This window comes from Procambarus clarkii, chromosome 37, assembly GCF_040958095.1.
Source record: "Procambarus clarkii isolate CNS0578487 chromosome 37, FALCON_Pclarkii_2.0, whole genome shotgun sequence".
NCBI lineage: Eukaryota > Metazoa > Arthropoda > Malacostraca > Decapoda > Cambaridae > Procambarus > Procambarus clarkii.
The window spans coordinates 26,711,319-26,729,492 of NC_091186.1; the positions used below are offsets into that span (position 1 = coordinate 26,711,319).

General features: G+C 44.9%; 1 protein-coding gene across 1 annotated transcript in view; it reads right to left on the reverse strand.

Annotated features, from left to right (window-relative positions):
- The window catches only part of LOC123765877 (uncharacterized), a 29,058-nt gene extending 22,901 nt beyond the window's left edge, over window positions 1-6,157 (reverse strand). Inside the window, exon 1 of the mRNA XM_045754712.2 lies at window positions 5,569-6,157. Within this exon, the coding sequence (XP_045610668.2) occupies window positions 5,569-5,659 (91 nt within the window). The 5' untranslated portion in view covers window positions 5,660-6,157. The remainder of the gene's footprint in view (window positions 1-5,568) is intronic.
- Between the last annotated feature and the right edge of the window lie 12,017 nt (window positions 6,158-18,174).

Here is an 18,174-nt window from a genome sequence, read left to right on the forward strand (position 1 = left end):
CTAGTTGTGTTTACTAGTTGTGTTTTTGCGGGGGTTGAGCTTTGCTCTTTCGGCCCGCCTCTCAACTGTCAATCAACTGTTTACTAACTACTTTTTTTTTTTTTTTTTTCCACACCACACACACACACACACCAGGAAGCAGCCCGTGACAGCTGACTAACTCCCAGGTACCTATTTACTGCTAGGTAACAGGGGCACTTAGGGTGAAAGAAACTTTGCCCATTTGTTTCTGCCTCGTGCGGGAATCGAACCCGCGCCACAGAATTACGAGTCCTGCGCGCTATCCACCAGGCTACGAGGCCCCTACATGTGTCGCCTTTCCTGTGCTGTTCAACTTAGTGTATTCCCTCCCCTCCCAACCCCCCGTCCTCTCCCAAGCTGTGAATTTATTGTTAGCTTTAATCATGCTGTGATTAACCACAGCGCCATAGTCGCGAGCACAACACACACACACTATGGGAAAACATTGACCAAGTTGTTGATTGTCACGTGAACCCAGACGCAGCTGGGACTCGCGTGAACACCACACTCGACCAAGATATTAGCTTACACAACTGTCAAGCTTACGTCATCATACATGTCCTAAGTTTGTATATTAAATTATAGTGGTGGTAGATCTCAGCTCTCTAGAAGAGAGGAAACAACGGGGACATGATCATAACATAAAATATACTAAAGGGAATCGATAAGACAGACAAGGACAACCACAATCGACTTGAGAATGGTCCAGGACGGACCGAAACGTCGTCGTCCCTTCACCTTCTAGTGTGTGGTCTGATCAACAAAAAGGACAACCTCTTTATATTGAGAGAGACGAGAAGACAAGTGGAAGCTGGAAATACAAATGAGTAAGAAAGGTTGGGGAAATACTCGTACCCTCGGAGGCCTGGTAGCCTGGTGGATAGCGCGCAGGACTCGTAACTGTGTGGCGCGGGTTCGATTCCCGCACGAGGCAGAAACAAATGGGCAAAGTTTCTTTCACCCTGAATGCCCCTGTTACCTAGCAGTAAATAGGTACCTGGGAGTTAGTCAGCTGTCACGGGCTGCTTCCTGGGGGTGGAGGCCTGGTCGAGGACCGGGCCGCGGGGACACTAAAGCCCCGAAATCATCTCAAGATAACCTCATCTCAAGATAACCCGGTACCGGAGAACAACACGTGAAATTCACTGAAAGAAGTTGCTGTGGAAGCCACCTCCTTCCACAACTGTAAGACCAGATTCGACAAAGAATTTACATGTAAGAACAGTTCAAGTATAGCGCAACAGGTAGAGCAAGACTAGTAGACGGGGGTATAAAGAATGGCAGGACCTTTGAGGACCTCACTTCTTCGAAATTAACGAAAGATAATCACTGACAGGTAATCAGTGATAGGTACGCTTGTGATCCTGTGGTCCCGGGTTCGATCTCGGGCGCCGGCGAGAAACAATGGGCAGAGTTTCTTTCACCCTATGCCCCTGTTACCTAGCAGTAAAATAGGTACCTGGGTGTTAGCTGTTACGGGCTGCTTCCTGGAGGTGGAGGCCTGGTCGAGGACCGGGGGACACTAAAACCTCGAAATCATCTCAAGATACACACAATATACCCGTCAAATCACTGCAACTCTTTACTATGGGACATTATTCACTCCCAGCAACTCCCTTCAAGTGACCATGTAAGCTACAGGATATCGCCTGAAGCACTCAACTGGTACATAGGCGGCAGCATACCTAATAATACACACACATGCAAAATCCTGGAAGGTCCAGTTCCAAACCTACAAAATAAAACTTTGATAAGTTTATATATATAGTTTTGATATATGGTAAAAAGTGTGACATGAACCCAGTCAAAAGTCGAGGTGCCATAAGCACAATTGGAGAACACTGCGCGCATCACAGATCAACGACTCTTCAGCCTTCTACCACCATATATAAAGTGTTGCTGGAACAACAGTGGAACCTTCTGGTAGAGCTCTAAGTCTATCGGATCAATCCGACTGTGAAAGCAACGTGGACTTGCGGGCTGAAAAGCAAAACAGCCTCAGGGGGACCAGTTAATCGCCACGTAAAACTGGAAGCAGTCTTGGATGTAGGAGTAAAAACCTGTCAAAATAATTTATAGGTGAATAATCTGATCGGTGAATCTTATTGCTTCGTCTGCTCAGGTGTGGAGACCAACCTCAGTAAGTCAGAGCACTCGTACAGACCACTGCGTGCCACTAATAACGTAGGGGAATAAGATGATCATCACGACAGGTCAACTTTCAACACCTGGCTTAAACTGGCTTCACTGATAAGCGTAAAAATGTCACCTGACAGGTATGCGAGAGCCAGTCGTCGGCGGGTTGTGTAAGTAGACGCCTCGTGGCAGTAGTGTAGAAACCCTCTTAAACACTTTTAGAAAAACCTGTCTACTTTCTTGTTATTGGTTGGTATCTGTACGATACTCTTAAGTGGGGTTTATCTTGTGGTCTTATAGTACTCTCTTTCCCCTCCCCACTCAATGCTACCCCTTCCTCTCCTCTCACACTGCTGCTCTTATTACTGGACAGAAAACTCGTGCTCTCATTCCATCCCACCACCCAATTATCACACAGACGGTCGTGCACATGACAACTGCCAGACTTACAGGTACCTTTGTCCCCCCCCCCCCCAAGTAAGGTCCCCGGGTACCTTTCTTCTCTCAAGATGAGAGACTGGGAGAGATTATAGCCCTTACGGGCCTTTGTTGGTGTCGATCAGTGAAGTAACGCGAGACTTTCTACAATGTTCTACAAATTATTTATCCGCTCTGTGATTGACTACATTGCTCTTCATCTCACACTGTGTTCCCTTGAAACTTTGCAACATTGAAGTTAAGCTGGTAATCTTTGCAGCTTAGAAATTCACTATAATAGTCAATATGAATCGAGTTAAAATTACAGACAATAAGAGAGAATTGGGTTCATCAGCATAGTTTTCGGCGTGAAGACACACTGTGTTCTCAGAACCATATGAAGTTTCAAACTGACCTGTTTATAATCAGCCTCCTCAGTCACACCCATAATACGACAATGACAGCTTCTTGTAAAGTGGAAGTAGGACGAGAGAACACAGGGGGAAACTGGAAACGCAAATGAGTTGAAGAATTGTAAGGAAAGATTCGTACGCTGTACAAGTGATCAAGTTCAGTGCACTAAAAGAAGCAGCTATGTTAGTCGCCTCCATCCACAACTTCAAGGCTCTGATGCGACAAATAATTTAACTATTCTGACTCCCGAATTCTAACTCAACAGGTACAACAAGTTTAGTAGACGGGCCATAAAGGTATAGACCTCATGCAGGCGATGAGTCACAACGTGGCTGAAGTATGTTGACCAGACCACACACTAGAAGTTGAACGGACCACGACGTTTCGGTCCGTCCTGGACCATTCTCAAGTCGATTGTGAGAATGGTCCAGGATGGACCGAATGGACAATCGACTTGAGAATGGTCCAGGACGAACCGAAACGTCGTCGTCCCTTCAACTTCTAGTGTGTGGTCTGGTCAATATAGACCTCATGCCCCAGTACTCAGACATAACTACTGATAGGTAAATACCCCCCCCCCCCCAACCCAAACCCAACCCCCACACCCCCTCTAGGCGTCCCGATAACATCAGGAGTGTCCCGACATCCGAGTCTTCGTTCTGTTATACAACAAAGATTCCTCTTTGGAAGGCACTTGTGTGGAATTTAAGATAAGCCTAAATATGAAAACCCGAGTATCTTACGAGACGTTTACAATTTATCTTTAACATATTTCATACAACCAATATGGCTGTTACGCTGTGCTGCCCATAACAAGAGTTGTGTATTAGTTTAGAGAGTATTTACAGTTACTGAAAGTGAAGGCGGAGAGAGAGCAACATTCCAGGCAGGACAGCTCAAGTCAAAATGAAGAGCAAGAGCACGAGGGGCGGTATTCCTGGCTTTGGGGGAACTTAAGACAGTGGTAGGGACTGTACCACTGTCCTGACTCCGAGTTTCCATGACTGATGAGTTAAGAAAGAGTAGCAGTGCAAGGACACTTTTACCGAGACTGGAATGTGCTCGGATTGGATTTATTATGTGGTTTACTAATACACTTTGTTAAGTTTTATTTAATAATAAGCACTGTAAACTATCCCCAGTTTGCCAACTGTAGGTAGTAACTGTGATTGTATGGGGGGCGGTGTGCAGGACAAACATATAAATTGTGACACTAGCTCTCCACATATGTCAGTTGCTTAATTTAGAACCTGTACTTGAGGTCGATCTCGAACCCATTGTTGATGTGATGACTTATATTGAATTTTGTAACTAGCTCATCAAGATTGTAACTTGCTTAGCTAAATGAATTGTGGGGTTCAGTCCCTGAGCCCATTATGTGCCTCTGTAACCCTTTCCACTACCGCCCACAAGATGGGTATGGGGTGCATAATAAATGAACTAAACTAAAAAACTAACTAAAACTGTCAGACAATATACATGTCTCCCACTTTATCAATTATTACTTTGGACGTCATTTTATGAGCTCTCTCCACTAATGTCACATTATTCAAATGCCTCAGAGTTCTCCTACCGCTTCCCTGAACTTGTCACAATGGTGGAGCTCCTGGCAGCTTGTTGTTGTTAAAGATTCGCTACCTGGAACAAAGTTCCAAGTAGCACGGGCTATGGTGAGCCCGTAACTTGATTGATGCTGGCAGCTGCACAACCTTCCCGGCCTAACGCATGATTTGTAACGAAATTCAGCGCATGCCGAGCGTGCGCTGAATTTCTTATAAAGTTTCTCGGTAATTCTTTATATAAGCCTAGGTTCTTAACTTATAGACTGCGATGAAATAGGTCTAGGTAACTGGGTATATACTGGGCAAGCCGTGATGTTTGGACCCCCGCTAGCTGGGTGTGTTAGGTCTTGACCTACTCCCGCCAGCACTGTGCCCAGGAAGCAGGTTGTGTGTGTGTGCGTGTGTGTGCGTGTGTGGGGTGTGTGTGTGTAGATGATTGGCTTCACCTGACTCACCTCACTGCTCTCGTACTGTTGTTTGCTGCCATTGTTTATGGCACAATGGTCTGTGTAGGCTACTTGTTAACGTGAAAATGTTGTTCAATGTAAAATGTTAAAATGTTATATATACACACACACACACACACACAATATATAATGTACTGAATAAGAGAGAACACGTGTGTGTGTGTGTGGGGTGTGTATGTGTGGTGTGTGTATGTGTGGTGTGTGTGTATGTGTGGTGTATGTGTGGTGTGTGTGTATGTGTGGTGTATGTGTGGTGTGTGTGTGGTGTATGTGTGGTGTGTATGTGTGTGTGGTGTGTGTGTATGTGTGGTGTGTGGTGTATGTGTGGTGTGTGTGGTGTATGTGTGGTGTGTATGTGTGTGTGGTGTGTGTATGTGTGGTGTGTATGTGTGTGTGGTGTGTGTGTATGTGTGGTGTGTATGTGTGGTGTGTATGTGTGGTGTGTATGTGTGTGTGGTGTGTGTATGTGTGTGTGGTGTGTGCATGTGTGGTGTGTGTATGTGTGGTGTGTGCATGTGTGGTGTGTGTGGGGACGGGGGGGTGGCACTAACCGTAGGCATGAGGAGGGTGCGACACCTGTTGCGTCAAGCAGCGACCTAACACCATCAAGAGTCCTCCCAACACCTGCTGGAGTTCCTTCATGACCCGCTCCTCCAGTCTGCTCCCTCACTACGGCTCGAGGACCACCTCGCTCGTCCAACCACTTGATAATTATCTCTAGTAAAGTGCGTACATCTAGAACAAGTTTACCTTCAAGTGGCACCACGAAGGTGTGTTCTATTTTGTACACTTGTCTCATACATGATGAACTGCTCACACACTTGTGCAGTATGAGCTGTGAAAATTTAGTTTCATTATTTTCTATTTGCAAGGTGCATAATTATCAAACTACACGTGTGCATTCATGTAAACATACTAGTTTACAGATTCTTAAATGTCGAAGTTTACCCCTATTGTGTAATACACCTTGCTCTATGTCGCTCAAATAACACAGCTTTAAAGCACCTTAACAACTCACAGAACACGAACTTTATAATTAAATATCGAATATAAAAATATAGATTTCTCCCGCAGAACGTCGGGAAGAGGGAAGAGCGCCGTACACCCCCGACACTGTCTGCTGAGGCACTGCGCGTCACCTCACGAAGGCTCGGGTTGGTCACTCCCAGCCGCCTGGGAGGGTTGGTACCCGTGTGTCTTGTAAGACGGCCTAACTGGTGCTCGGTTTATGGTCTACCAATCTCTGGAGAGTTATTATAGCCACTACAGTTGTTTTTTTCTTCAATCCTGCATCAAAGTGATGTCATAGATCCTCTCAACTATTTCACTGAGTCAACCGTCCTCCGATTATCACATGGGATCGGTTTTCAATGGTGTTTCAAACGTGGGGTTGACGTACCACTTGAAAATGGTCCAAGACGGACCGAACCGCTGTCGAATCTTCATATTTTGATGTGTGGTTTGGTCCTATATGCAACCCGTCCTCGACCCAAGTCCATTCCATCCAGCGGTCGACCCCACAGATGCATTCTTCAATTATAACATGCTGTTCATTCAAAACAGTAATTTTCTCAAGTATAAATTAATCGTGACGAGCATCTAGAATAGAGTCACAATAACGTGGCTAAAGTATGTCGACCAGATCACACACTTAGAAGGTGAAGGGACGACGACGTTTCGGTCCGTCCTGGACCATTCTCAAGTCGATTGTGTGACTTGAGAATTGTCCAGGACGGACCGAGACGTCGTCGGCAACCTATCTTATTACCATGGATAAATTACCTGAAATCCTTGCACTGTACCCACATTTTGCTTCCAGTAGATGAACGACATATGAGATTCAGAAACAAGTAGTGTATTGTGAGGACTAATAATAAACAGAAGCTCCCCTATGACTCTGTAATATCCCCATTGGCCAAACTATTATGTATTAACGATAAAACCTACCATTAATGTATGATGACTTACTGTAAATATGTAGCTCTTGTAATAGCACTTTCTCTGTAACTAGCTGACATTGTATCTATAAGGTGTGAAGGATTGAAGAAATTGTTTATGTAATAATCTAAGATGAGGTCTGATAAAGACCTTTTGTGCCCTCTGTAATGCTTTTGCGCTACCGCTCACAGGATGAGTATGGGGTGCACAATAAACTAGCCGCCTTCGGCGGCAACAGTGTTAATGTCGTCGTCCCTTCTAAGTGTGTGGTCTGGTCAACAATCTGCAATAGAGCGGTGGCTCTTCTGGCAGGTGTCGTGCCAAGCGCACATTAATAAAAAAGGTAAAACAAAGTAAACACAACTGCTTGGGTCCTCTACTGTGTGAGAGCTGCGGGTCAGAATCAAAGAGAATAAAAACTTCAAATCATTTAATATAACAAAAAATTACTTTAATTTTTACACCAAAGGATAAGTAACAATTAACGAAAACAAAATCCCTTAACTACTTGGCTAAAACACAATCAAAAGAAAAATATACACATGTGAAATTGACGTTAATAATAAAGGTACAGGTAATACTTTATACAAAATGTTGTGTGTGTGTCTACCGTCACCTGGGGGAGACGAGAGTAGGTGTTATAGCTGAGAGCACTCCAAGGGTAGTCTGCTGTGCTGGATTGATTGATTGATGAAGATTAAGTCACCCAAAAGGTGGCACGGGCATGAATAGCCCGTAAGTGGTGGCCATTTTAAGCCATTACCAGTATCAAGAGCTGATACTGGAGATCTGTGGAGGTGCGACTGCACCCTGCGTGACGGGAGATGTCTCCCGGACCAAGTGGTGACCAAATGGTGGCTGTACTGGACGTTAGCAAGCCCTTATATATGGGTCATGACGTCATAGTTATTTATTTATTTATTTATTTATTTATATACAAAAAGGTACATTAGGATTGTGAGGATACATAGCATAGTAATAACATTCTTGTAAAGCCACTAGTACGCGCAGCGTTTCGGGCAGGTCCTTAATCTAAGAAACTTATAAGTAGGTAAATACTTGTAAAATTTATACAAATGATAACAGTTACATAGCATGAAAAAAATAAAAGACGAGATAAAAATTGTAGGTATATTAAAGCACATAGATAGCTCAGAATAATTGCAATGACAGCTTGAATGGTAGTTTAACAAAACTTAGCAGGCACAATACACCATATGGCTAGCAGTTGGCGCGAATTCTGAAGGTTTAACAAAAAGCTGGCAGTTAAACGATCGAGAGAGGTCGTTGCCGGTAGCATATGTACTATATTAGACCTATGATAGCGTATATTAGGCCTAGGATTGCTAGGAATTGCTAGGTTAAGAGATTGATATGTAGCGGTTAAAATAGTTTCTGTCCAAATTCAATAACACAAAAATAAACTTTATTGTGGTCCTTTTTCAACGAAAACTGTAGTAAACTTTCAAACAAATAGTTACTATAGGTACTTTCATTTTAGGAGCCGGTCGGCCGAGCGGACAGCACGCTGGGTTTGTGATCCTGTGGTCCTGGGTTCGATCCCAGGCGCCGGCGAGAAACAATGGGCAGAGTTTCTTTCACCCTATGCCCCTGCTACCTCGCAGCAAATAGGTACGTGGGTGTTAGTTAGCTGTCACGGGCTGCTTCCTGGGGGGTGGAGGCCGTGTCGAGGACCGGGCCGCGGGGACACTAAAAAGCCCCGAAATCATCTCAAGATAACCTCAAGATAGGAGGACGTGCTGGTATTCTCTGAGGCTTATACACATGCTGTAATGTGTGGCTGTGGTCTGAAACTCCATGTTTAGACCCTATACAGCAGAAACTGGTAGATGGTTTAGTAGCACTCTGCAGTGTTAGGTGGGGTTGGGGCCTCAACAATCAGGAGTATTTGAGCGTGTATATAATTTGGGAATTTTTATATCATTTTTATATCACTGCACCAGTCCCCGTGGTGCAGTGGTAAGACACTCGCCTGGCGTTCCGCGAGCGCTTTCGTATCCTGGCCGGGGAGGATTTACTGGGCGCAAATCCTTAACTGTAGCCTCTGTTTAACTCAACAGTAAAATGTGTACTTGGTTGTAACAACGATTCTTCGCGGCGGAGATCGTATTCCAGGGACCTGCCCGAAACACTACGCGTACTAGTGGTTGTACAAGAATGTAACAACTCTTGTATATATCTCAAAATATAAGTTGTTAAATTATAGACCTAGAAAGTTTCCTGTTTGATATCAATCTGATGTTATTGAAAAAAACCCCTGACACTTAAAATTACTAACAAGTAGTAGGTCATCTCGGTGGTAAATGTGAGGTTCTATTGAAAGACATTTATATGTGAATATTTTAAATCTTCAGTGTTGATAGGCCTACTTATAGCTACTTATTTACAAAAACGTCCATTTGGCTTTATAATAGATGTTAACAACACATTCATGTTGCGCAGATGCCTTTGTTCTCGACTCATACTCTCTGATCCCGGGTTCGATTTCCGGGAGGGACGTAAATGGATGAGCATGTTTATTTTCACCTAATACCACTGTTCACCTAGCAGTAGCTAAGTATCAGAGAGCTAGGCAACTGTTGTGAGATGCATCCTGAGAATGGTCAGCAGTTAAGTTAGGGAAACCTTGACAAGCTTACAAGCTTCTTGCCCCAACACTAGAAAAAACAAATAATAATTAGAATGATGTTACAAATATAATAGTTTATGTTTAAATAGTTTATACTAGTTTTCTAAAAATACTGTTTCAGCGTTCAAAGAAAATATTTGATGACTAACTAATATAATAAAAGTGAAAGCCAACATACTCGAATGAAATTTGCAACAAGAGAGTGAGATTCAAGGGTAAAAGAGTGAGAGACTTGTATGATTGTGTGAGAGGTAATTATTAAAAGTTATCTGTAAATAAGGTATACCTGCATAGTTCTGCTTCTCTACATTTATGTGGCTATGCCATTGTTTCATCGATTCTAGCATTTTAATTCCAGTTGTCAGGAAGCTGTGAGTATATATTTTAGGATTGTATCGAGAGTCGCCCAAGATTTAAGTAGTAACCCTACCCAGGAGCTCCTGGGTACCTATTTACTGCTAGGTGAACACAAGCATTAAGAGAAAGTTAAGTTCCAACCATTTCTATTCCGTCCGGGGAATAAACCCTGGATCCCCAATGGTGAATCGACAACGTTTGTAGTTTTCTAGACCAATATTTGGTGTACTTTCTCAGATGCTCGGAGTAGTTCATACCCACCACGTCAACCGGAAATCCTTGATCCGTGCAGTTTGCTAAAGTTTCCGGAAAAAAGAGGACTGATTTTAAAAATATATATTTAACAAATCCCTATGTTGATACTTTTATAATAACGTGCAGAGATGATTGCTGATGACTTTCCTCAAGACACATGAAGCTAGGCTGATTGCTCTGGCGTGTTGTTCCCCCTCGCCTGCCTTCTTAGAAGATAGGAGTGACTTGCACTTATCCTTTTCGTCTTTTTCTTATGTTTGAGTTTCCTGAACAAGTTTTCAGCGATCTGAGAAGTGAAGAAGTTTTCAAGGTATGAAAAGAACTCAACTAGAGATTCCAGGAGGTCTTGATACAGAGCAAGGAGAAGTCCCTGAGCTGGGAGAGGCAGCAGTAAACCAAGCAGCTTTATATTCCAAATGTAAGGAAATGTTCCCCCATTTCTAGTGAGGAGTTGAAGACTAGCAAAGGGCTCACACTAACTCATCCTCATAAACAAAGGTCAAAGTCCATTCCATGCACCCGCCAAACCCCCTGTTTATGAATGAAAAAGGTTTACACACAACCCGTCTTCTACTCAAGTCCATTCCATCCAGCGGTTGACTCCAAAGACGCATTCATAAATTTTTACTTGCTGTTCACTCAAAATGGAAATTTTCTCAAATATAAATTAATATTATAATATACTAGCATATTGTGCATATATAGGCATAGGTTAGGTTAGGTTAGGTTAGGTGTTTAGGTTCTGTTGGCGATTATTTGTATTTGTAGTACGTGGGTGAAGCATTTACTGCGTTGTGGTTCGAATAAAACTCGTCAGTGAAGCACTTGTTCCGGAAGTGTTCGAACGTCGTCCAGCCCGTCCTCCAAACAAAGACCCAAAAGTGATTCCATGCACCCACCAAACCCCCTGTTTATGAATGAAAAACGGTTTACACACGACTCACAACTGATGACGTTCGAACACTTCCGGAACAGGTACTTCACTGACGAATATTGTTCGAACCACAACGCTGTAAATGCTTCACCCACGTACTACAAATACAAATAATTGCCAACAAAACCTAAACACCTAACCTAACCTAACCTATGCCTATATATGCACAATATGTTAATATATTATGATATTAAGTGATATGTGAGAAAATTCCTGCTTTAAATAAACAGCATGTTAAAATTTATGAATGCGTCTGTGGGGGTCAACCGCTGGATGGAATGGACTTGAGTCGAAGGTGGGTTTATAAATGATTCACGCACGTACCTAACCTTCACCTAGCTATACATAGAATTTTTAAGTATAAGAATTTTAATTTATATATGAGAACAAACCAATTTTAAATACACAGTATGTTAAAATTGATGAATGCGTCTGGGGAGGACGGCCGCTGCTTTAACCAGCCTAATGTGAGGACGGGTTGTGAACACAATTTTTTTTTTTTTTTTTTTTTTTGAGATATATACAAGAGTTGTTACATTCTTGTACAGCCACTAGTACGCGTAGCGTTTCGGGCAAGTCCTTAATCCTATGGTCCCTGGAATACGATCCCCTGCCGCGAAGAATCGTTTTTTCATCCAAGTACACATTTTACTGTTGCGTTAAACAGAGGCTACAGTTAAGGAATTGCGCCCAGTAAATCCTTCCCGGCCAGGATACGAACCCATGACATAGCGCTCGCGGAACGCCAGGCGAGTGTCTTACCACTACACCACGGAGACTGCTAAATAATAATAATCGCCAACAGAACCTAAACAGCTAACCTAACCTAACTAGCGCCTAAATATGCACAATATGCAAATATATATAATAATATTATTTTATGTTTGAGAAAATTCCTGTTTTGAATGAACAGAATGTTAAAAAGTGATAAACGTGTCTTTGGGGGTCGACGGCTGGATAGAATGGACTTGGTCAGAGGACGAGTTGGTATACACAACGCTGCAGCTGCCTCAGTAGGACCCCACGGTGAGATCTTGACGGGGCCATTGTGTTTGAATATCTTTGTTTATGACAATGGTACCTCTTCTTTCCATCAAATGGGGGACTATTACAACGCTATATTCTTCCATTATCTATCCCCCACCACCTTGCACACTTCAATACTCTCAGTACGACCCAGCAACTCAACACACTAATTATCAAACACCTTCCATGTCTCCATTTGGGTTGTGTTGTGTTGGGATAACTGTCTATCAACCCCGGGAGGGTCACTAAGGCCGCCATAATAACTTACCCACCAACCAGCAAGTATAATTTAGTCTTGAACATTGTCCCGGACTAAAGTAAATTATCTGTACATATACCTTGAAGTGGAGTGTGCCTCATAGTGTATATAGCAATTTATTGATGTCTATTTTGCACCCAACCTTGACCAATTTGGCCATGTACTCCTGCACTCAGCCAGGTAAACAGGTTCCCGTCGCTAATTACCAACGCCAAGAACGATTCGGAAAAGCTGGCGTAATGAGGAGGTTGGAAGGTCCTTCCATCATGCCCAGCACACCTCTCCAACCAAGCCTGCGCCGCCGCCGCCTCATTCCTCATCCTCTTTGATTACGATAAAACACATCTGACTGAGGCACCTCCAGCCATCGCACTCTACTTCTAATTAAGCCTCTGCTTAACCGGTCATCAGACGCTTATTAGATAAGAGTAAACTAGGGAGCGCCTTCATTAACCCTTATCTAATATCAGGGTCTAATAACTGAAGAACTGCTGCCAGGATTATTCTAAAACAAGGGGGGTCGAGTTTTTAATGATGTTCCATAGGTGTGGAGTTGATAGCACGGGTGTGTGGGCTAATTAGCTACAGTTTGTGCCGAAGATAAAAGAAGTTGCAAGTTACACCAAGGTGGTTGAATCCTCGTTTGCAACTCGGTGAATCGTGAATAACTTTCGGAAACAGCAGGTCGGATGCTACCACAACGGGCGGTCGTTAGTGGGACCCACAGGAGTCCTTGGTTACCGTCCAGGCGAGAGGGCTGCCGCCAGGCCAGGAAGGATTGGCAGCTGAATTGTTTAGCTTCCCGAGGTAAGGAAGCAGTTCAAAGGGGGGAGAGGGGGGGGTCGACGACGGAGGAATTTAGTCAGGTTGGGGAGCGTCCCACGTCTTGGCCACACCTGACGTACGCCCCAGGTGTGGGAGCGTCGCACGTCTGGCCACGCCTGACGTATGCCACAGGTGCGGATGTTATCTTGATTCTTGAGGATGTGTCGCACGTCTGGCCACACCTGACAAGCTGCGGGGCAGGGAAGGTGGGGCAAGCAGAGGGGCAGGCAGGGCAAGCAGAGGGGCAGGCGGGGCAGGCAGCCCACCGCAAGACAGTGGTTCCTCCCTAATGACTAAATAGGATTATCTCAAGCCGCTCGGAAGACAACTGGATATTTTTTTTCCCCGCCGCCCAAACTCAATGGATTGAATATCGACCGACACACAATATTCAGACGTTATCAGGGAGGAGGTGGACTTGTCGCCCCATTGCCCCCCACAGGTAGGGTTACACAAAGCTCAACCTCCACCTGTAATTACTCCCTCTCGGCCGTAAGGGATACCAGTCAGGGTAACTTCTCAAGTCTCAGTTGATTTGCTAAAATTTTATAATGTAATTATTTTCTCTTTTAAAAATACACCTTCACGCTCTCTTCCACCCTTCGAATTATTTCCCACAGACAAATTGGTAATATATGTCAGAGAAAAATTTTAAACTGTAGTGTCAAAGAGGGAATCAAATTTGCGCGCCATACTGAAACGTTTTGGACAAAATGAAATTTAAAATAATGGTGGCATAATAACCGGAGTTTTATACACATATTGGCCACCAGACCTGGACAGAATGGAGGCCAGACATATGGGCAGAAGTGTCCAAGACGACAACATCCCACAGTGTTAGAGGAGCTGTGGCCAGCCTGAGACAGGTGTCCCACAGTGTTAGAGGAGCTGTGGCCAGCCTGAGACAGGTGTCCCACAGTGTTAGAGGAGCTGTGGCCAGCCTAAGACAGGTGTCCCACAGTGTTAGAGGAGCTGTGGCCAGCCTGAGACAGGTGTCCCACAGTGTTCGAGGAGCTGTGGCCAGCCTGAGACAGGTGTCCCACAGTGTTAGAGGAGATGTGGCCAGCCTGAGACAGGTGTCCCACAGTGTTAGAGGAGCTGTGGCTAGCCTGAGACAGGTGTCCCACAGTGTTAGAGGAGCTGTGGCCAGCCTAAGACAGGTGTCCCACAGTGTTAGAGGAGCTGTGGCCAGCCTGAGACAGGTGTCCCACAGTGTTAGAGGAGCTGTGGCCAGCCTGAGACAGGTGTCCCACAGTGTTAGAGGAGCTGTGGCCAGCCTGAGACAGGTGTCCCACAGTGTTAGAGGAGCTGTGGCCAGCCTAAGACAGGTGTCCCACAGTGTTAGAGGAGCTGTGGCCAGCCTGAGACAGGTGTCCCACAGTGTTAGAGGAGCTGTGGCCAGCCTGAGACAGGTGTCCCACAGTGTTAGAGGAGCTGTGGCCAGCCTGAGACAGGTGTCCCACAGTGTTAGAGGAGCTGTGGCCAGCCTGAGACAGGTGTCCCACAGTGTTAGAGGAGCTGTGGCCAGCCTGAGACGGGTGTTATTTACTCTCTGCTCCTAATTAAGAATATATAAACAGAAACTTTTTGAACCATTATTTTCGACCATGTTCTAATTGTGTTTAGCCTTCTGTTGGGACTTGAATATACAATAGACTCGGGTTCCCTGCATGTTTCAAGCCTGAGTTAGACATATGAATGAGTCTGGGTAGATATAACTATAAGAGCTGCCTCACATAGGTCAGTATACCTTCTGTAGTTGTCTGTATTCTTATGGTCCTGTGTTACTGAACGTGTTACGTTGGTCTATGTAACACAGGTGACTTTAACCCTGGACGGGGTAGCGTCAAAGGTCTGTGGATAGCGGCTTGCGGGACCAGGAGAGGACGGCAGAAGGGAGGGGAAAAGCGATCATCTTCCGTCAACTAGATCCAGAACCTCTGATTGTTCTGTTTATTGTTTTAATTGTTTAGTTAATTGATAATTTGATAATTTGTTAATGTGTTCACTAGTGTGATTGTTATCACCCTTGTCAACTGTCGTGGTGACGAGCCTCGCCACTGTCACCCTGGCATGTGTACTACTAATTCTACAGCCTATAGTGATCAGGCCACTTTTCATTCTACTTCCCTGCCCCTCACTCTACCAGTACACTCTACCAGCACACACACTCTACCAGCACATCTACCAGCACACTCTACCAGCACACACACTCTACCAGCACATCTACCAGCACATCTACCAGCACATCTACCAGCACACTCTACCAGCACACACTACCAGCAGCTCCCTACACAACCACTGGCAGAGGGAAGGTACACGACCACACATCGTCCTGACACAGAGAGGGCCATGCAGCCACTGTCCTCAGCCACAAATCATCAAATATCCGGCCAACCACTTACGAAACCTCTTCATCTTTCCTCGCTCAGTTTATGATCGTTGAGACGTCACAACCCAAGGTTATTATTGCTCAACCTCGTAGTGATTCGGAGTTCATAACACGTTATTACATGTAAACAAAACCGTCATGTTTGTAAATCATGAAATCTTTGATTTCATGATTTACATCGTGAAATCAAAATATTTTGATGTAAAACTTGTAAAACATATGTACAACTTGTACATCTTTGGTGTACTTTGGTGTAAGTACATCAAAGATATACAGGTTTCGTAAGTAGTTGGGTAAATACTTGATAAGGCTCGGGCTGGATCTAGAGGTCAACACCAGGTTATCTTGAGATGATTTCGGGGCTTTTTAGTGTCCCCGCGGCCCGGTCCTCGACCAGGCCTCCACCCTCAGGAAGCAGCCCGTGACAGCTGACTAACACCCAGGTACCTATTTTACTGCTAGGTAACAGGGGGCATAGGGTGAAAGAAACTTTGCCCATTGTTTCTCGCCGGCGCCTGGGATCGAACCCAGGACCACAGGATCACAAGTCCAGCGTGCTGTCCGCTCGGCCGACCGGCTCCCTCCCTACCAAGATCATAGCGACCTCTCCAACCTAGCTCCGTAGAGCAAAGGTTTTGATACTGTCTAAACCAGACGACGTGACATGTAGGAAACCTGATGAGGTTCACTGACGAACGTCATAGTTACCCATGTCCTGACACCCATGTCCTGACGCTCCCCATGTCCTGACACCCATGTCCTGACGCTCCCCATGTCCTGACACCCATGTCCTGACACCCATGTCCTGACGCTCCCCATGTCCTGACGCTCCCCATATCCTGACGCTCCCCATGTCCTGACGCTCCCCATGTCCTGACGCTCCCCTTGTCCTGACGCTCCCCATGTCCTGAGGAATATTGGTACATGGAAAGTGTCATGTCCTGATACTCCCCATGTCCCTCTCAAAACTCCCGAGCGCATTTACTTCCTACAACTCCCCTCCGGCCCCCCACACCCACACACACACACACAGCTTCCCCTGCCTCTCTACCCACCTCCCCCAGAACAACACCCCCTCCCCTGCCCCACCCCTGACACAGGGGCACCACTCCGGTGACCGCAGCCTTGTCTTCCGGTGCTTCTGTCATCGTCAGGAAGCTGATCCTCTCAGGGATCTTCCTCTCGCCCCCTCCTCCTGCTCCTCCTCCTGGTGTTGCTCATCTTACCCCTTCAGCCTCAACTGACGGGACTTCACTCAGAAGTCAGTACAAACATACAGATACACCTCTATAAGGCTCTAGTCCGGCCGCATCTAGAGTATCCCCCAGTACCACTACACACCTTAAATAAAAATTAACATGCAAAAACTACAAGCAGTGCAAAATAAGGCGCTAAGGAGAGCAGCAAAACACCGTCCACCATATAATCAGACAATCCAGGAGCTCCATTTATTATTATTAACATCTTTATTGACAAAATTAATTACAATTTTGCCTAATCTGAGGATTTTGATAGGTCTTATTAAATTGAGGATAATGCTAGTATTCACTGCCACGCAGGCTCCATGAACTCCTGAACATACAGCCACTAAACATCAGACTGCAGCACCAAGCCATCAGGGTGTGGAACACCATCGAAATGTTAGAGGACCAAATGTTAAAAAGATTACTCCAAGATGAGACATTATGGAATAATGTCGGCTCTCCACCAGCTCTCACAGCTTGATTGAATTAAATAAATGTTATGAGCCTTAAATGGATAAGTGAGTGATACTGTTCCACTCCATCAACGTGTACAGCGAACACGTCACAATAACGGGGCACCTTCTTGAGGTTATCTTGAGATGATTTCGGGGCTTTAGTGTCCCCGCGGCCCGGTCCTCGACCAGGCCTCCACCCCCAGGAAGCAGCCCGTGACAGCTGACTAACACCCAGGTATCTATTTTACTGCTAGGTAACAGGGGCATAGGGTGAAAGAAACTCTGCCCATTGTTTCTTGCCGGCGCCTGGGATCGAACCCGGGACCACAGGATCACAAGACCAGTGTGCTGTCCGCTCGGCCGACCGGCATGGTGAACCTAACCCACAAGTACTAAATTGACTTAGTCTTTGAATTCTAACTTTGTCTGTACCTTATAACTTACACTGTGGTATCTAACTTACACTGTGGTTTCTAACTTACACTGTGGTATCTAACTTACACTGTGGTATCTAACTTACACTGTGGTTTCTAACTTACACTGTGGTATCTAACTTACATTGTGGTATCTAACTTACACTGTGGTATCTAACTTACACTGTGGTATCTAACTTACACTGTGGTATCTAACTTACACTGTGGTATCTAACTTACACTGTGGTATCTAACTTACACTGTGGTATCTAACTTACACTGTGTTATCTAACTTACACTGTGGTTTTTAACTTACACTGTGGTATCTAACTTACACTGTGGTTTCTAACTTACACTGTGGTATCTAACTTACACTGTGGTATCTAACTTACACTGTGGTATCTAACTT